General features: G+C 45.2%; 2 protein-coding genes across 4 annotated transcripts in view; one reads left to right on the top strand and one right to left on the bottom strand.

Moving 5' to 3' along the window:
* The window catches only part of taf4.L (TATA-box binding protein associated factor 4 L homeolog), a 42,874-nt gene extending 36,843 nt beyond the window's left edge, over window positions 1–6,031 (bottom strand). Inside the window, exons 1-2 of one of the 2 annotated variants that reach the window (XM_018233880.2) lie at window positions 5,079–6,031; window positions 3,018–3,905 (exon numbers count right to left, since the gene is read on the bottom strand). In XM_018233880.2, the coding sequence (XP_018089369.1) occupies window positions 3,018–3,905; window positions 5,079–5,343 (1,153 nt within the window). In that variant the 5' untranslated portion in view covers window positions 5,344–6,031. 2 annotated transcript variants of the gene reach the window in all.
* Window positions 6,032–9,095: 3,064 nt separating this feature from the next.
* lsm14b.L (LSM family member 14B L homeolog) lies at window positions 9,096–20,022 on the top strand. 2 transcript variants are annotated; one of them, NM_001093986.1, is given in 9 exon segments: window positions 9,216–9,385; window positions 11,183–11,346; window positions 14,228–14,363; window positions 14,561–14,680; window positions 16,891–17,061; window positions 17,731–17,802; window positions 17,983–18,144; window positions 18,217–18,373; window positions 18,878–20,022. In NM_001093986.1, coding segments are annotated over 9 exon segments (1,269 nt in total). In that variant the 5' UTR covers window positions 9,216–9,264; the 3' UTR covers window positions 19,044–20,022.
* The last annotated feature ends 875 nt before the right edge of the window (window positions 20,023–20,897 follow it).

Genomic DNA, 20,897 nt, shown 5'->3' with positions numbered 1-20,897 from the left:
AGTCAATGTCAAAAAAACAAGCTTAAAAAAAACAGTCCTATGGAGTAATATATGGGGTAACAGTCAACCTGCTGTACCCAGGACACAAATAGCACTCACCCCAAATCTCCCCCTAACTGGCCTTCAGACTGGGTCCCCTTAGCTCATAACAAGGTTACAGATATATAGAAACATTGGGGTGACAGTCACCATGTTTAAGTCCTAGGGGAACCCAGGGCACAAATAAACCATTACCCCAAATCTTACCCTAAACTGGCCTTCATGACAGGCCCCCTTAGCTCATAACAAGGTTACAAATATATAGAAACATTAGGGTAACAGTCTCCCTGCTATAGTTCCAGGGTTACCCAGGGCACAAATAAGCACTCACACCAAATCTCACCCTAACTGACCTTCAAGCTAGGCCCAATAAGCTCATAACAAGGTTACAGATATATAGAAACATTGGGTAACAGTCACCCTGCTATAGTTCCAGGGGTATCCAGGGCACAAATAAACACTCACCCCAAATCTCCCCCTAACTGGCCTTCAGGCTGGCCCCCCTTAGCTCATAACAAGGTTACAGATATATAGAAACATTGGGTAACAGTCACCCTGCTATAGTTCCAGGAGTATCCAGGGCACAAATAAACACTCACCCCCAAATCTCCTCCTAACTGGCCTTCAGGCTGGGCCACCTTAGCTCATAACAAGTTTACAGATATATAGACACATTGGGGAACAGTCACCCTGCTTTAGTTCCAGGGGTACCCAGGGCACAAATAAGCACTCACCACAAATCTCACCCTAACTGACCTTCAGACTGGCCCCCCTTAGCTCATAACAAAGTTACAGATATATAGAAACATTGGGTAACAGTCACCCTGCTATAGTTCCAGGGGTACCCAGGGCACAAATAAGCACTCACCCCAAATCTCCCCCTAACTGGCCTTCAGACTGGGCCCCCTTAGCTCATAACAAGGTTACAGATATCTAGAAACATTGGGGTAACAGGCACCCTGCTATAGTTCCAGGGGTACCCAGGGTACAAATAAGCACTCACCCCAAATCTCACCTTAACTGGCCTTCAGGCTGGGCCTCTGATCTAGAGCAATGTTCCCTCTAACATAACAGCACTAATCAGCAAAAAGCTAAGTTTGCCCGGAACACACTGAAAAATTCATCCCATGGCAGAGAAGTTTAAGCAAAGGATCACTACAACTGGGGAATCAGCTGACTGGCTGTGTGGGGATCTGTATGATTTGGCAACACAGACACTATTTAAAATGTCTTTGTAAACACCTTTGATAGACTGAAAGCGCAAGTTCTGAAATGACAACGTACCTGATATGTCTTCCTTTGACTAAGCTAATAACAAACTGAAAAGTATGGCTACATTCATACTGGCAGCTTGCGATACACAATTCAGCTGGCAGCTAGAGTGCAATATCCATGGGGTATTTAGGTTTCCTTATATTTGCAATCCAAACATATACAGGTAAGGCACACTGCCTTCTGATGGAATTGCACCTAGTATGTGCACAGCCCTGGGGTAAGAATATCAGATTAATTTCTACTGGGCCAGGGACAGGTTATTATAATTACTCTATTTATAGAATGCAGACATATTCTGTACCAATGACACTGATGGTCTGTCCTTCACATCAGACCCTGACCCTTTGGAGCTTACAATTTATGGTCCTTATTGCTCACTAGATTCAATATTATAAGGAATAAATTAAACAGCCTGTATATTTTCAGGGCGTAGGAGGAAGCCTATGTAGACATGGGGAGAAGTAACATATTCCCCGCAGACAGCACCCTGGTTGGCATTGAACTCAGAACTCAAGGCTTCAGTGCTATCCAGGCACCACACTTAAAGGGATGGTTCACCTTTAAGTTAACTTTTAGTATGTTATAGAATTGTCTATTCTGAGCAATCTTTCAATTGGTCTTCATTACTTATTTGTTACAGATTTTGAATGAATTGCCTTTTCATTCTAACTCTTTTCAGTTTTCAAATGGGGGTCACTGACCTCATCTAAAAAAACAAATGCTCTGCAAGGTTACAAATGTATTGTTATTGCTACTTTTTATTACTCAACTTTCTATTCAAGCCTTCTCCTAATCATATTCCAGTCTTATTCGCATCATTGCATGGTAATTTGGCAACCAGATTGCTGAAATTGCAAACTGGAGAGCTGCTGAATAAAAAGCTAAATAACTGAAAAACCACAAATAATAAAAAATGAAAGCCAATTATGATCTACATCATACTAAAAGTTAACTCAAAGGTGAAGAACCCCTTTAACATGAGGTCAATATATAGTTACTCAGAATAACTCACAGGGCAGTTAAAGGTTAAAATATTCTGCAGGGACACAGAAAAAAAAACCATTACTTTACTGAGAAGGTTAAGGGGGCTTCCAAAGATCTGTATAATCACTGTCTGGGAGGCTGAGGGTCACAGTCAAGTTCAATAAGCAACTCCAAACTGAATGAATTGCCCCGGGAGCTATAGTTTATTAGCATAGATATAATCTATTATTATCAGGCAACATTGTTGGGGGGGATGCTGGGAATTGTAGTCCAACAAGATTTACAAGTCCACCTGTCCCTGCTCTTAGCAATTCTAACAGCTGATCTTTGTTTGACAGTAACAGCTTCTCCAGAGATGTCATGGAATAAATTGCTTTCTACTCACAACGTCTTTTTGTGCCCACAATGAAACTGGCATACAGGGACACAAGGGCATTCTAGGTAACTTGAAATTCAGTTTGGCACCGAGCTATTACAACTACGGATTCCCCTAACCACGGAGCTCAGGGACAGCTGCCTCAGTCGGTGTGCGATGGGTGAAATGAGCCAGAAAGAGGTTATGTTTGGCTTCTCGCACCAGCCTGACATCGCGATTGGTCCCAGACTGAGCACCACATGCAGCTCGCTCAATCACAACAAGCAGAGGGGCAGAGCCAGAGATCTCACAGGCAACTTCTCTCTCAATGAACTGGTCTCATGATAAATAAATGTGCACTTACCAGGCGGAAGCTGAAAATTCTGAACGCTCGCTGGGTTCTGCTGAGGCTGCTGCACGCGTGGAGCAAGCATAGGTGGAGCGATTGTAGCCCTGATGCCACCGACTGGTGCTGTAGGAGTCCTTGGCAAGTTGAGAGGCACGGCACCGACTGTAGCTTTGCCCATTGCTGTAAGAGTAGCAGGGGCAGACACAGCTCCTCCAGGACCAGGATGGCCTGCTTGCATAGTCTGTGCTAACACCATATTGCCAGGGTTAGGCTGGCTCTGCTGAGGGGGCTGGATAATCGTTTTAGGGGATTCCGACTTGATTACAGGACTGGGCTGACTGTTCATTTGCAGCGATACTCCGGCAGGGGTTGACAAAGGGGAATTGATCACAGTATTGCTCCCATTCTGAGTGGCAGGCACACCCTGGTGCAAAAGAGGTCTCACCAATGCTACACTCGTGGGTACACCCGCCATGCCAGTTTGTTGCCCAGCTGCTCCAGCGGTTGATGTGGATGAGGAAGAGATGACAGAGGATGCCACATTAGTAGTCCCAAGAAAAGTCTGAATAACGGTGTTAGCTCCTGGGTTCACTCCACCCTTAGTGACAGGAGCGGGTCCATTGTTCATCAGGTTGCTGTTCCCCTGATAAGGGGTCCCATGACCCCCGGGTCCATGTGAATTAATCACAACATTACTCCCATTCATGGTCTGTAGGGTGGCGTTTTTACCATTACCTGAACTGTGGTTGGGCAGAGTGGATGCCATGGTGCCCAGAACCCCAGCTTTAGCCTGGCTAAGAGCTCCTGGTGCTTCAGGTATAGCAGACTGAGTCCCGTCAGGCTGGGCTGTGGTTTGTGGTCGGCTGTTAATGACACCTCCTTGAACTCCAGGGACAGCGGCTCCTGTGGGGAAAAGGTGATAATGTCATATAGGAGAGAAGGAAATTGGTGTACACACCAATCAGAACACACAGCTGGCAATCCCCTGTGCATCCACAGCAGTCTGTTCACTTGTAGCAGCCATTGCTAACTTCCTGAGCCCCTCAAAATCAGAATCAAATAGCCCCTGAACCCAATATGCACCAAAGCTATTCTAGGAATGTATATGACCCATCTGGGGCCCATTAACCAACCCATACACACTAGAAATCCATAATGTACCAAGCAGCAGAGCCCTTATCCTACTAGGATACACCAGGAAGCCTTGAGGTACCTCACAGCAAATAAAGACCCTATGATACAGGTCCCACATGCCCCAGACACAGTTAGAAGCCTTCCCCCAGTAGCAGTTCCCCCAGAGCAGGCGGCTATGCCCAATGTATCTGGTGCGCTCAGTGCAAACTCCTCAAGTACACATGGCCACTATAACATTCCCTATGAAATGCAGTTTCACCCAAAATCTGTTTCCAAGCAAAGTTGTCCACAGATTTCAGTTTAAGTCACCCAATGTCTCTCTCTGCCCAAACTAGGGTTCAATTATAACCCCCATAAAGTATTTAATAATCTAGAAGAAAGCACCAGCAGCTCCAGGAGTTCATGTGAGCTCACAGATCTTTTACTTGGACATAAACTGCCCCCTAATTGTTCAAAGAACACTCATCTCCAGAGTTACCCCCCAAAACAGCAAATTGGCACAAATGTCTGGTGTGTGGGCATCTGCCGCTCCAGGAGTCCATGTGAGACAGGGCAGATTGCTGTCCAGTGAGCAGTAGATCCCCCTATGCCCCCCAGAAAGCACTGAGCACCCAATAAGCCAACCCCAAGCTAGCATGGACCCCAAGTGTCCAGTGGCCAGTCATCAGCAGCTCCCTAAGTCCATGAGGGGCCCCAATTCTATTTCCCGCCGCCCAATATGCCCCCCAAATCTTTTGCCCCCTCCCTCCAAGTCACTCCACAGGCGCCAAGTAACCAAGGATCCAGGTTTCCACAACGGGCAACTCCAAAAGTCCATGGGGGCCCCTCGGAGCCTTTCCCAGGGCCCATCACACCCACCAGACACCCTGAAGGCTCCCAGTCACCCGGCTAGCCGCCAAAACATTCCCTCAGCACCCGAGCCCACTCAGCCGCACGCCTCACCCGTCTTAGGCACCTCCGGGGAGAGCCCTATCTTGGCCTCAGGCTGTCCCCCCGCACTGGCTGCCCCTACCCCCGGGCTGGTGACATGGTTAGCCAGGGCCTGGCTACGGGCCTCGGCGGGGGGCTGCTGCTGGTGATGATGATGGTGCTGGTGGGCCGCGGCGGCCAGTTGAGACTCCAGGGATCCCACCAGTTCGCTGACCACTTTATCGTCCACGTCCGTGTTGAAGAAAACCTCATCCAGCAGATCCGAACCCGCCGCCATCTTTACTCCGCCGCTCAACTCAGGAGGGCAGCAGCTCTGTGCGCCTGCGCGGCGGGGCAATTACGTCACACCGGAGAGGATTTCCCATTGGCTGGCTCATGGCTACATAAGGAGTGGGCAAATGGCTGCGAGCGGTATTGGGAGGGCAGGAAGGGCTCAAGCGGGGTCGTTAGGACAGGAGGGATCCAGAAAAATAGGGGGAGGCCGGGGAAGCGTCTGGGAGACAAGCCGGGTGAGATGACGAGGTTTAAAGCGGAGAGAAGGGTCCCGGCAAAGAAACGCGCGCTCTTTGTCTGCTCAATTCAAAATGGCTGCTGCGGGTGTCCGGGCGCCACTCCTGTCTGCCGCCCGCTGTGGGTTACCGAGAGGGAGGGGGAGTAGGCTCCATACAGGGGTCTGAGAAACAAACCAATACACCTCCCACAGTCCACTGAACCGAACGTGCGGCCGAGATGGACGGGCATGCTGGGAGTTGTAGTTTTAGAAGCACCATAGTTCTCCTGGCGATTGGCTCCTGCCATGGAACGTTGGGCATGTGGGGACTGTGTATAGGGTGGAGCTTGTCTGTGCTGTAAGGGACAATAATCACCCACTAGTCTATTCATGGCAGGGATCTGCCTCTGGCTGCCAGTTTGATGCTAAGCGAGTACTTCATTAAATAAGGGAAAATAAATGGCCTGGACCAATATATGGGCCCAGGCTGGGGGAATAAGGAGTACCCCAATATAGTATTTGGGGGGGGGGGGATATGGCTTATTATACAGATTTAGTTGGGATGTAAATTGTGGTGGTTCACCTTTAAGCCAACTTTTAATATGTTCTAGAATGGCCAATTCTAAGCAACGTTTTCATTTCAGCCGGCACTGATCCCCATATTCAACCTCTGTCAGATTTCTTATTTATTTAAACTGCGCCAGCACGGAACCTAACACTTTACAATAATATTATAACTGGACTGCTCACAAGAGCTTGCAGTCTAAGGGCAGGAGATTCAGCGAGATTTAATCACCCGGCTAGAATCTAAATCGCCGGTGGGATGGCACTCAGAGCACTTCGTTTTTCTCACGAGGAAACTTCGGGCGACTTCGGAAAACAGTGATCCGAGTGCCTTCCCGCCGGCGATTTAGATTCTAGCCGGCGAGTAGGCAGTTCGGGGAAATTAGTCACCCAAAGAAGACTAATCTCCCCAAATCTTCTCGTCTTTCTCTGCCCTAATGGTGAACCCATGTCTTTGGCCCCCCAGCAGCAGAAGGGCCCATGAGATATTATGTACAAAAGAGTAAGAATATGCTACAGGCCTCCTTGTTGCTAAAATACACAACATGAACTTCTGTATAGATAGGGTTGCCACCTGGCTGGTATTTTACCGGCCTGGCCGGTAAAAATGATGGATGATCCCAATGTTATTAATAGGGAAAAAACTTAAATATATAGGAAGGCTGGCATTTTTTTCCAGAAAAGGTGGCAACCCTATGTATAGACTGGATAGTTGCACGAATGCCCTGTCCCAGCTACAGATATTTATATAGCACCAGGAGTGTTCCTGAAGAATACCTTTCCTGTTGGGATATTGTCATAAATAACCATCTGCACAATTAATGGGAAGTTGGTACAATTGGTACGTCATTCTCCCCCCCCCCCGTACTACAGCAACTAGGGATGCACCGAATCCACTATTTTGGATTAGGCCGAACCCCCTGAATCCTTCATGGAAGATTCGGCCCATTACCGAACCGAATCATAATTTGCATATGCGAATTAGGGTTGGGAATGGGAAACAATTTACTTCCTTGTTTTTTGACAAAAAGTTACGCGATTTCCCTCCCCACACAAAATTTGCACATGCAAATTAGGATTCTGTTCGACCGGGCAGAAGGATTCAGCCGAATCCTGCTGAAAAAAAAGGCTGAATCCCGAACCGAATCCTGGATTTGGTGCATCACTAACAGCAATCTATTGGAATATTCTCTAATTGTCCTAATTTTACCTCCTTTCTGCATAAAAGGGACAGTCTGCTACATTTATTTCTACTGTATCCATTGCATTTAATTTCCTATAGATATTTCTGTGCAGTATATGGGGCATTATTCTTGTTTTTTTTTTTTTTGTTCGATACTGCAGGGGGGTGGCCATGGATGCTCATAGTTATACACAGAATTGAATGAAACCGTGCCCTTTGTTGGCTGCATTTCCTTGTGCTTGTTTGGTTTTGATAAATGCTAACTATTGACTGAATCAATAGTTAGCATTTACTATTGACTGAATCAGTGTCCCAAGCACCATCCCAGCCCATTTTATAAAGCCATGTGACCCCTTGGAAATAGCTTGTTTTTAGGGCCTCATTCTACTTGTTGCCATTTGATGGGATTCTGGGAGTTGTAGTTTAGTGACAGCTGCAGGCGAGACATCCCATTATACAATGTAACCTATACTTTTTCAACCTTACCTAAATTCCCTGCTAAGATGCAGCAAGTTGGGTAAAAAATCATATAGGGTATAGCGTGAGAGCAGACTCTGACTGGATTTTACCCAGTAACATTCATCTGTGCAGTTGGTCACTTTTAAAAAACAGTAATGCATTTTAGGGATGCACCAGATCCAGGATTCGGATTTGGCTGAATCCTTATGCCCAGCCGAACCAAATCAGAATCCTAATTTACATATGCAAATTAGGAAATTGTACATTTGCATATGCAAATTGGGGGTGGGTAAGGACATTATGTGAATTTTTTTACTTTACTTTTAAGTAAAAAATGTTTTCCCCTTCACACCAATAATTTGCATATACAAATTAGGATTCTGTTTAGTCTTCAGCCGAATCTTTCGTGAAGGATTCGGCTGAATCCAAAATAGTGAATTCGGTGCATCCCTAATGCATTTATTAGTTATAGTTCTATTCAAATCCTTCTTTTAAAGGAGTGGATCACCTTTAAGTTAACTTTTAGTGTGCTATAAAAAGGCCAACTTTTCAATTGGTCTTCATAATTTTTTTTTTATAGTTTTTGAATTGCCTTTTTTATTCTGACTCTTTCCAGCTTTCCAATGGGGGTCACTGACCCCATGTAAAAAACAAATGCTCTGTAAGGCTACAAATGTATTGTTGTTGCTACTTTTTATTACTCATCTTTCTTGTCAGGCCCTCGTCTATTTATATACCAGTCTCTAATTTAAATCAGTGCATGATTGCTAGGGTAATTTGGACCCTAGCAACCAGACTGCTGAAATTGCAAACTGGAAAGCCGCTAAATAAAAAAAGCTAAACAACCACAAATAATAAAGAATAAAACCATTTAATCTACCACTGAAGCCGCCTGAGCTGCTTGGGGTAGTCGACACCCTATCAACAAGTTAAGTTTAAACTCCAGCCTGAAGTCAAAACATGCAAAAAGACAAAGGATAAAAAATAAAGACCAACTCCAAATTATTATTATGCCATGTTTTTCTAGAAATGTAATATAATGGGGAATAGTCCTTTATAGGGTTAAGAGTATAATACACAAGTCTACAATTTGACCTATAAAATGATCTCTAAACTTAACAGTTACAATGGGAGGAATGTCCCACCAAGAATATGGCTGACCATCCTCTAATAGAGGCGTCAATTACGCTCTTACATGTTACGTTAGCCGCGCGCTATCTAATTGCAATTACGTCACCAGTTGCCGGGACTAGCCTTAGCCAATGGCTGCGTGAGGCGTCACACCCTCCGCGTAAGGAAAAAAAAAAAAACAAGCACACGAATTGCGCAGTAACAAAGCTGCGGGTTCTGCTCAGTCCAGCCTCCTGGCGTGTCAGGGCGGGAGAGGGCGGTGCCAGAGGTGAGGGTATAAAAGGCGCAGTAGCGGGCGGCCCCGAGGCACTCTGGGGGACCCTGAGGACATTGTCGGGAGAAGAGAAGGGCCACAGGCCAAGACGAGCACCATGAGCTCGGGCACCCCGTACATCGGCAGCAAGATCAGTCTGATCTCTAAGGCTCAGATCCGCTATGAAGGCATCCTGTACACCATCGATACCGAGAACTCCACCGTGGCCCTAGCCAAAGGTGCGAGCGGGGTCCTTGGCTGGGGAGGTGGTTACGTTGGGGGTTTATGCTCTGACATTCAGCTTTCGGGCTGTGCAAGTCTCCCATCATCGGCCACATACCCGAGGCTATTGGGGTCGTAGTCGCGAGGCAGGTGTAGTGGGCGGGGCGTTCAATTGATTGGCAGAGCCTTTTTGGCTTCTCTTACCATAGAGGGGGTAATTGGGGCAGCTGGCAGAGACTCGGACAAGGCCTGGGGTATTGTGATTCTGTGGAACCCACACTGCCCCCTGTCGGAAGTGATAACCCTTTAGCTTCTTATTAGTGGCCATGCAATCTGCCCTAATTCCCCCTGCCATGGCTGGGGCACAAATGATTCCATGCTGGGTGGGGTAGAATGGTACGGCTTCCCACACTGCCCTCTGCTGGTAGGGGCCAATAATAGACTGGATTTCTCAGCCCACAGTGTTTCCTACCTGAGATACATGAACTTGTGCCCAGTGTCGAACTGGAACACCAGGGGCCCACCCCAGCAGACCTTAGACCAGGGGCCCACCCCAGCAGACCTTAGACCAGGGGCCCACCCAACAAATAGGGTTACCACCTTTTCTGGAAAAAAATACCAGCCTTCCTATATATTTCTTTTTTTCCCTTTTAACATTGGGCTCAACATCGTTTTTACAGGCCAAGCCGGTAAAATACCAGCCAGGTGGCAACCCTACCAACAGACCTTTAGACCAGGGGCCTGCCCAACAAACCTTAGACCAGGTGGCCATTATCAGTACTATTTTTCTTCCTCTCCTCCATCAACCTCTGTTCTCCTAGTCTCTTTTCTTTACATACAATAATCTATTATGCCATCTATTTAGCATCTTTTTCTCATAGAAATAGGTGATGACCATGAAATAAGCCAAATGTTTAGCAGCAGGAGGGCGCACTGACACCAGGGCCCACCGATAGTTTTCCTGGTATCCCGGTGGGCCAGTCTGACACTGCTTGTGCCCCCTATTTTCTCACCATATATTCTCATGCACCTCAGTCCCTGCCTTCAGACTTTAACCCCCCATTCCTGTTGTGCAAGGATTTCTGCTGCCTTCCAGGGTTTGTTTACCTTTGAATTAACTATTAGTATGATGCAGAGTTATATTCTGAGACAATTTGCAATTGGTTTTCATTTTTTACTGTGAGTTATTTTTAGCTTTTTATTCGGCAACTCTCCAGTTTCACCTATGTGGTTTCTAGGGTCCAAATTACCCTAGCACCCATGCCTTGATTTGAACAAGAGACTGGAATATGAATAGGAGAGGCTGGAATAGAAAGAGGAGTAATAAAAAGTAGCAATAACCATACATTTGTAGCCTTGCAGAACATTTTTTTAGATGGGTTCAGTGACTGGAAAGAGTCTGAAGAAGTCAAAGAAAAATGAAGGCCAGTTGAAAAGTTGCTTCAAATTAGCCATTTCTATATCATACTAAAAGTTAAATTAAAGGTGAACCACCCCTTTTAAGACCTACGAGCAACAGCCTCCCAACTCACATTTTCAGGGACCCAAAATGTTCTTTCTTATACTTATACCCCCAGAACTCTTAAATACTATCAGAACCCTCCCCCATTCCAGGGAGCCAGTTGGCTGCTGCAAAGCCCCAGCTCTTCCCATCCTGCTCAGGTTAATGAAATAAAGGAACTAATGAGCTTTGAGTTGGTTGCATTAGAAATTGCAGTCTATTCACCCATCGCTGGGATTCCATTAACCGACTCTTCTGCTAAAGTTCCTCTTTATAATTGTTTACTAATCTGCACACTCTTAATTGCTATTAGTCCGCTCGTTTGGGACAGAAGATCGTCCAACTGACCGTCCGGCCCCGCCTCGGGAGGAAGTCTACGAGTATATCATTTTCCGCGGCAGCGATATTAAGGACATCACTGTATGTGAGCCCCCGAAGGCTTCTCATGCTCTTCCACAGGACCCTGCTATAGTCCAGGTATGCTGCGTGTATGTTGCATGTGCTCTATCTCAAACTCATGGACTTATAGCAATTAAACTTCAATATTCCTCCTTTATACCTGTATATTTAAAGGGATACTGTCATGGGATAAATGTTTTTCTCAAAACACATCAGTTATTAGTGCTGCTCCAGCAGAATTCTGCACTGAGATCAGTTTCTCAAAAGAGCAAACAGATTTTTTATATTTAATTTTGAAATCTGACATTGGGCTAGACATGTTTAGTTTCCCAGCTGCCCCTAGTCATGTGACTTGTGCTCTGATAAACTGATAAACTTCAGTCACTCTTTACTGCTGTACTGCAAGTTGGGAGTGATATCACCCTCCTCCCTTTCCCCCCCAGCAGCCTAACAGAACAATGGAAAGGTACGCAGATAGCAGCTCCCTAAAACAAGATAACAGCTGCCTTGGTAGATCTGAGAACAACACTCAATAGTAAAATCCAGGTCCCACTGAGACACATTCAGTTACATTGAGTAGGAGAAACAACAGCCTGCCAGAAAGCAGTTCCATCCTAAAGTGCTGGCTCTTTCTGAAATCACATGACCAGGCAAAATGACCTGAGATGCACCTACACACCAATATTACAACTAAAAAATACACTTGCTGGTTCAGGAATGAAATTTTGTATTGTAGAGTGAATTATTTGCGGTGTAATTTAGAAATAAAAAACATCATAAAAATCATGACAGAGTCCCTTAAGTTTATCTAGCAAACTGGGAAGGCTTCTTTTCTGCCCTCCAGGCTGTATTCTGTAGCTTTGCCTGCTGGTGGATAAATAGGCAGACGCCTAAGGGTAAGGGCACACGCTAAGATTCGGAGAGATTGTCGCCCTGTGACAAATAGCCTCTTCTTCGGGCACTAATTTCCCCGAAAAGCCTTCCCGCTGGCTAGAATCTAAATCGCCAGCGGGATGGCACTTGGAGCTCTTCATTTTTGTTTTAGAAAACAAAGCGCTCAGTGCCATCCTGCCGGCGATTTAGATTCTAGCCAGCGGGAAGGCTTTTCGGGGAGATTAGTCACCGGGCAACTAAATCTCCCTGAATCTTCACCATGTGTCTCTGCCCTAAGGCAAGTGATCTCATAGCTGTAGGGGGTCAATACAATTTTAGAGCACCTTGTTGCCTTGATACCCAAACCAAAAACTGGGCCATTGATAAAGTGTAAGTGAGCCTTCTCAGATTGGCAAATATTCAGTAGCATGGACATGTCTCAAGTGAGTTTATTTTCCACTTAAACTAGCGATTTAGGCAGTGAACGGTGATGGAACACTTCTGGGGACCCTGTACTCCTTTTAATCCCAATATAGTTTTGCTTTGCTGCTGCATCAGTCTGGCAGGGAAAGGGTCAGTGAGTATTTTTGGCTAATTGAGCAGCAGCGCAGCTGGATTTGGTTCATGTTTATATAACCCTTGTGTCCTAGAATTCCCCACTGTAACATGTTTAATGATGGCGTTTGCCAAGGATGAGCACTCTGGCAGGAGGGGCGAGGTGCTTTAGTAATCAGTAAATAGCTTTTAATGGTTGGGGAGGGGTGATGCCAGTGTCTAGTCAGACAATGAACTGCCAGGGCATCCAGGTTGGACATATAATCAGCCATGGGGCAATTAGCTGGAAAGGGTCAGTAATCATTCAGTGGGTGACAGCAGAATAAGCTGGGAGCCCTGGTGGGTTAATGGGTGGTATTCATGTGCCCAGCCTTGAGTAGAGGCTTTTACCCAGTGTTGTGTGAGGTTGTACTCGAGCTGCACCCTTATTGGCTAAACCTGAAGTCTGGTAAGTAAAGGTCAACTTACCTTCTTTTAACATATTGTCAGTAATGATGGTTAAAATACCATGTGGTTTCTACAGCCAGGGACCATGGTAACCAGAGGGTATGAGGCCAGATATTTTATTTTGCATTTTCTATGTATCCTGACACATTAACATGACATTACCTTATTGTTAAAGGGGTTGTTCACCTTCACACTTATATTTCAGTTGGATTCAGATTGTTCCCCATAAATAGACATTTTCAAATTATTTTGTATTTGTGACCATTTTTCTAATATTTATTTTTTTCACCTTCTAAAAAAACTGTGGGAAGGGGGGGTCGCAGACTCTTGAATTGTTCTAAATTGATACATTAGTTGATCCATTTCTTATCTTTGTCCCTGCTGAGCAGAATCCCTGAGTTTCATTACAGGCAGCTGTTAGAATTGATACAATAGTTGCTGATACTCCAGAGATGCTGCTGAGAAATGTATCAACTAAATGTAGCAAATTGTAACCATTCAGAATCTGCTCCAAGATCACTGAGCTGCCAGACTGAAACACTAGAGACACGAACCATAAACTTTAAACTCCGATTTTGGGAAAACGGTAAAATAAAAGATGAAGAAAAGCAATTGAAAAAAGTATTTGTTAATGGTAAAAAATCTGAAACCAACTCAACTAAAGTGTTTGGAAGATGAACAACCCCTTTCTGGGTCGGAGTGAGCCAGCCCAGAACCGCTCCCTGCTGAATCTAACTACAAAGTGTGGGGGGGCAGGGTGTTGGGCAGGCTCGGTGGGCAACCCAGCAAGGGACCTTTAGGAGGGGGGCCCTGCTATAGCAGCCGGTTGGGTCCCAGGCCCCTTTAGTCCGACCCTGACCCCTTCAATGGCCTAGCAACTAGTTAGAGATCGATATTCTTAGCTATGGAGTAAATGCTGATTTTTAACTGTTTCCTAGCCAACAGCCTAGATTCTAATCTATAGGGGAAGGTGTGTTGCTTAACAGTGGCTGTACCAAGAGTTGCTGCTGGAAAGGAAAAGGGTTTCAGTAAGAAACTTGCTATTCATTTTTTAGTATCTTATTTTTTTTTTTTCAATGTATAGTCTTCTCTGGGCTCTGCTCCTGCTGCTTCCTACCAGCCTTCGGTGCCTTACAGCCCATTCAGAGGGATGCCAACCTACAGCCAGCTTGCCGCCACTTCGCTCCTTAGCCAACAGTATGCTGCCTCCCTTGGGCTAGGTGAGTACTGCAGCTACTCAATAGGCAAGTTGTTGAAGCCTTTAGTTGTGACAGGAGGCAGCATTTCTCCTGATCTTTGGCCTTTGCCATCATCCTGTGCCAGGGTGATATGTCATGATCGGAGCTTCATGCCTCAGTCAAATTAACTTGCTGTATTTTCCTTCTTTCCCATCTTTGTCCGCTCATTGCCCATGCAGAAAAGTTGGGGAGCCCTACGGCATCTGCCGGGGCCTCCAGCTCCTGCTCTTCCCCTTCTCCTCAGCCTGTCGCCCCAGAACCGGATGTCCCAGCGGAACCACCGCAGTTGTCTCAGAATGGTAACTGCATCAATGTGCATGTATAAAGCTTTAACCCCGCTTGCTGCTTTGTTTTGCAGTCTTAACCTCTGTCCGTTGGGGGTGGGAGGCTTGGGGTGGTGGGAGTTATGCTTCAACTGAAGGAGTAGGGGGGAAAATAATTAGGGATGCACCGAATCTAGAATTCAGTTCGGGAGTCGGCCAGGATTCGGACTTGGCTGAATCCTTCTGCCTGGCCTAACCGGGTCGGGGAGGGCAATCACGTGACTTTTTGTCACAAAAAGTAAATGTTTCCCCTTCCCACACCTAATTTGCATGTGCAAATTCAAATTTGGTTTGGTATTCGGCCGAATCCAAAATTGTGGATTCGGTGCATGCCTAAAAATAATGCTCATCCCTTGGTTGGTGTGATGTGGAGGCTGTACTATGCAGTCTGTATTGGCCTGCACCCACATGCGCTTATGGAGCTCTTGGCCAGAGAAATTGACTTGTGATGCAGTTTTGGGCAGAGATGTGACTCCTTATCCTGCAGGTTGTATAGTGGTAACATGTTCAGCTTCCTGTCCAGACAGGGACTATGAACTTAGAGGCTTAAAGGACCAGTAACATCAATTGTAAAAAAAAGTATACAATGAAAAAAAAACCACAAACAAATTAAACTTTGAAATCGCTAAGTCTTTATTAAGAATTAACTTGCCGAAACTCTGCTTGCGTTCCTCTTCAGAAAAGGTGACAGCAACGATCCATCGTGCAGTGCTCAATTTCTCCTCCCTGGCTATTTCCTATAAGGAGGGCAGGGAGGAGAAATCGGGGCCGCACAATGGATTGCCGGATCGCCTTTTCTGAAGAGGAGCGCAAGTGGGAGTTTCACGAAGTTATTTCTTAATAAAGGCTTAGCGATTTCAAAGTTTAATTTTGTTTTTTTTGTTGTATACTAACTAATTTTTTCCTGATGGACAGATACTGTATCTATCATCATGTAAAGCTTTAAAAAGAAATACGGTTAAAATGGCTACTCCTGGGCTGGAACTGGAGGTGCAAAGCTTAGGTAGGAGCACAGATGGTACATTTACTTGGCTTCTGCTGCAACAGGGGAAAATGAAACTGCTGTACAAGTTTGTCTTCTGGCCACGTAGAGCTTCATTCCTCCAGTGACTGGAAGGGAAAAGTGCAAAAGCAAGGTGTAATGGATTGTTGCAGGGTATCAAAATGAAGTATAAATTAAATTGCTGGATTTCGCCATAGGCATTCAGGTTGTATGGAGTGGCTGCTGATTTGACTTTGCTGTTTGGGATCAGGAAGAAGAATAGTTTTCAGATTTTGCTCTAGTTAGAGCAAGAAATAAAAATATTTCATAAATAAAATAGACAAAGCTCAGGTTGTTCAGAACAAGCCCAATTCATTGAACCAGTGTTGGGGGGGGGGGGGGGGGGAAATATACTCCTTGGGACCAGAAGTGAAAACATAGATATTTAATACAATAGGCAACGTGTATGTTCAGCACAAGCCTTGTTTATTCAGCTCATGTTGAAAAGAGGGTATATACTGTCCCTCTAAAAACTGCTGGGGTAAATAGTTCTATGGGCGGTTTCATCACTTGACGTAGTACAGCAGGTCCATTCCTTGACTTATGCAGATAAATTGGATTAAAGATAACGCAGGACTAGTCCACAGGGTTAGTTTGTTCCTCTAAAGCAGGGGTCCCCAATCTTTTTCACCCGTGAGCAACATTCAGATGTAAAAAGAGTTGGGGAGCAACACAAGCATGAAACAAGTTCCTGGGTGGTGCCAAATAAGGGCTGTGATTGGCTATTGGTAGCCCCTATGTGGAATGGCAGCCTACAAGAGGCTCTGTTTGGCAGGGCATCAGTTTTTTATACAACCAAACCTTGCCTGGAATTCAAAAATAAGCACCTGTTTTAAGGCCACTGGGAGCAACATCCAAGGGGTTGGGGAGCAACATGTTGCTCACGAGCTACTGGTTAGAGATCACTGCTCTAAAGCATTTTCTTGTCTGTTTCCGGTGCCTTGCCAGTGCCTTTTAAGTGGCTAATTTTCTACAAGGCTTACTATTCCGTATTCTGCTTGGCTTATGTCCTAATGTAACTGTCTGCCATAACCCGCTCTCATCATTGTGCATGCTTTTGTGATTGTGTAGAAGTTATGTCAGTCATACAATGAAGACAACTCTGTAGGGTCTGTAAAACTCAAATTTAGCATGTTCCCTACAGCTGGCTATCCCTCCATCCCAGTGAGGAAGAGCCCGATGGTGGAGCAAGCTGTGCAGACAGGCCCACTGGAAAACCAGGCCCAGAAGAAAGTTCAGCAGGCGAAAGGGGCTCCTGTTGGTCAGAGGGGTGTTCGGCAAAGTGGCCCTCAATCTCAGCCAGCACCCTTAAATGGTAAGGTTATTCTGAAACATTCATAACTTAGTACTGTCTTTCCCTATTTTTGGGAATATGTTCCTTATATATTTATTTTTAGATTCAAATTAAGTCAGGTTTTATAGATATAAAATATATATATCTATATGGTTATATCTGGTTTCCTTCATAGCTTGTTTAAACCAGCAGTTCACTATTTTTGCCACTGACCGAATGGGGATCAGATAGGATCTGTGCAGCCACTGGGACAGAATGCTCTGTTATACAGATAGCTAGAATCTCAGCCATAAAGCAGGACAGGACTGCTGTTTACAATGGGGATCAGATAGGATCTGTGCTGCCACTGGGACAGAATGCTCTGTTATACAGATAGCTAGAATCTCAGCCATAAAGCAGGACAGGATTGCTGCTTACAATGGGGATCAGATAGGATCTGTGCAGCCACTGGGACAGAATGCTCTTTTATACAGATAGCTAGAATCTCAGCCATAAAGCAGGACAGAACTGCTGCTTACAATGGTGATCAGAAAGGATCTGTGCAGCCACTGGGACAGAATGTTCTGTTATACTAATGGCTAGAATCTCAGCCATAAAGCAGGACAGGACTGCTGCTTACAAGCATGTTTTGTAGAACTTCCCTTTAGTTGTGGGGGCATGTTAGACCTAAAACCTCTTCTGTGCTTTTAGTGCCACCTCCAGCTGCCCCAGTTCTGGGCACCATAAATGACGAGAATAGACGACCTCCCCGACGGAGATCAGGTAAATGGTCATTTATGACTGATCTGATTTTGGCAAATATTTTGCCAATTCTTGGTATTGGTGCATAAAGAGCATGTTTAGCGATCCAGCAATAACTTGTCTGGGCAAAATATGTTGGGGTGACTGTTTGCCAAATTACCTGCCTTTTAAACTAGCTGCTTATTCACCATTTTCTTTTAGGGAACAGACGGACTAGAAATCGGTCCCGTGGTCAGAACAGACCCACTACCGTGAAAGAGAATCCCATAAAATTTGAAGGAGACTTCGACTTTGAAACGGCCAATGCACAGTTCAACAGAGAGGAGCTAGATAAGGAGTTCAAGGATAAATTAAACTTCAAAGGTTTGCAATTAATCTTAGAACTGCCAGTCTGAGCAATGTTGTCCCCCTATGTCAATTCTTTTTTCCCCGTAGAAGAGAAGCCTGAAAAGGAAGGCGAAGAGAAGACCGATTCAGGGGTGGAAACCCAGAATAGTGACGGAAACCCAGAGGAAGACCCCCTGGGACCAAACACATATTATGACCGGTCAAAGTCTTTCTTTGATAATATCTCTTCTGAAATGAAGTCCAGGTATCTATTGTTACTTCACATTAACCTCACACCCTCTCTTAGACCTTAGAATAGGGGAATATGTGGCTCATGTTAAAGGAACAGTAACACCAAAACATGACCGTATAATAAGCTGTTGCCCTGCACTGGTAAAACTGATGTTTGCTTTAGAAACATTGCTATAGTTTATTTAAACAAGCTGCTATGTAGCCATGGGGGCAGCCATTCAAGCACAGGATACACGGTAGATAACAGTTAAGTGCAGAAGAATCCCATTGTATACTTCAGAGCTTTTGTTATCTACTGTGTATCCTGCAATTGAATGGCTGCCCCCATGGCTACACAGCAGCTTGTTTATATAAATTATAGCAATGTTTTTGTAGCAAACACACAGCTGTTGTTTAAATGTTTTGTTGTTACTGTTCCTTTAACGCTTGAGCTACAATACCCATACAAAACATACCATAGGGAAGCCATTAGGGTTCTCTAAATGCAGAGCAATACTAAAGTACTAACCTTTTGCAGGCGCACCACATGGGCGGAGGAGAGGAAGCTGAATACGGAGACCTTTGGCGTCTCTGGGAGGTTCCTCAGGGGGCGGAGCTTCCGTGGCGGCTTCAGAGGAGGAAGAGGCAGCGCTGCTCCTCGGAGGAACCAGACAACCCAGAGAGCTGGCACAGGGCGGGTGTGATCAGTCACCCCTGGTACAAACATGGACATGTTTTTTTTTTTTTTTTTTTTTTTTTTTCCCGCCTTCAGACTGACTTTGTCTTCCATTTGTTTTTTGTTTTTTTTCTTTTCCCCCTGCAAAAGCATTGCAGCTGTTAACTGTTTAGCCAACCCTGCCCCCACCCCATCCCCTTGCTGGTCTGGATAAAGGGCCCTGTGATGCTTCAGTAGAACTCTGGTTATAGTCTGTGTTTGGAACAGTGTACACATAGGGAGGTAGTGAGCAGTGCCACATTTACAGGGGAAAGGTCTTTGTCACAAGTCTGCCGAAAAGTGAGCAGAAGTTTTGAACACCCAAAAGGAGGAGTCTCCTACCTCTTTATTTTAATGTTTGTTTTTTCTCCTGCCTCTCCCCATGGCTATTAGGGGGTTTTAATACTTTTTTTTGGTTTGTTAGCGTTTTGCTCACCCCTATTAATGTACATTTTATTTTATGCCCCCCCACTTTGTGTTGCTTTACAATTGAGTGACAAATGGCACTTTAAGGGTGGTGGGCATTTGACTCACAGTTCCCACCCCACAGCCTCGAAGCACTTTGTTCAAACCATATAGCCCTGGAACGCCTGATTGGTTCACTGTACAAAACAAGTCTTGGCCCTTTAAATTCTGCACTGCCACAAGGATTTTGCTGTAGCCAAATCCTGTTGTACCGGAGCTTATATCCCACGAGTGATCCTCTGTGCACCCAGCACACCCTGTACCAACTCCTGCATGGCCGAGGTCTCAAAATAGTTGGGTTGTTGCAGTTGAACTGCACTCACCCAGTTTCCTTTCGCTTTTGTTTTTTTTACCCAGCTGATACATTTTAAGTTATACATAAAATAAGTTAATTTAAAAGCTTGCCTTTATTTTTGTAGAAGACTGGTGCTAAATGAAAACCAGTAGTCCACTGAATTGTGACACAGTGTAATCTGCAAATAAACCTACAAATGTTTAATGAGTTGTGGCGTCTGATCTAAGGTGCATTTAATCTGAGCTGCAGCTCCTGTGCAACTGAAAACCATGTGCATGAAGGTTTTTGAGATCTTTACCCACCTTTCTGTAGACTGGCAAAGACGGGCACTGTTATATTCAGTTCCGGATTGGGGCGAATCGAGCGGGGGAGGGAAATCATGTTACTTTTTGTCACAATACAAGGAAGTAAATGTTTTCCCATCCCTCATTTGCATATGTAAATTGGGATTTGTTCGGTATTTGCCTGAATCTTTTGTAAAGGATTTGGGGGTTCGGCCGAATCCAAAATAGTGGAGTCGGTGCATCCCTACTCACTGTACCACTGATCCCCCAACCCAGTAGCGCGTAAGCAACATGTTGCTCTCCAACTCCTTGGATGTTGCTCTCCGTGTCGTCAAAGCAGGGGCTTATTCTTCAATTTCAGGCTTGGAAGCAAGTTTTAATTGCATAAAAACAGAGTATAGTTCTAAGCAGAGCCCCCTGTAGGCTGCCAGTCCACATAGGGGCTACCAATACCCAACCACAGCCTTATTTGGCACCCCAATGGACTTTTTCATGCTTGTGCCGCTCCCCAACTTTTTACATCTGACTTGGCTCACAAGTAAAAAAGGTTGGGGACCACTGCACTATACATATAATTGCAGGGTCAAGATACCAGGGAAAGTACTGGTGGGTCCTTGACAGACTGGGAAGCCTAGTGGTTTTTATTGACCAGTATAATTGGAATAATTTTGGCCCATACTTTCCTTTGTGCATGGCCCCATTCAGCCAGCTGCATCCTTATACAGTACAGAATGGAGTAAAGGTGGCCATAGACTCAAAGATCCGCTCGTTTGGCGACATCGCCAAACAAGCGGATCTT

This window comes from Xenopus laevis, chromosome 9_10L (genome assembly GCF_017654675.1).
Source record: "Xenopus laevis strain J_2021 chromosome 9_10L, Xenopus_laevis_v10.1, whole genome shotgun sequence".
In the NCBI taxonomy this organism is placed as follows: Eukaryota; Metazoa; Chordata; class Amphibia; order Anura; family Pipidae; genus Xenopus; species Xenopus laevis.
Note: the sequence above shows the minus strand (reverse complement) of the source record. Positions and strands in the feature narration are given on the sequence as shown.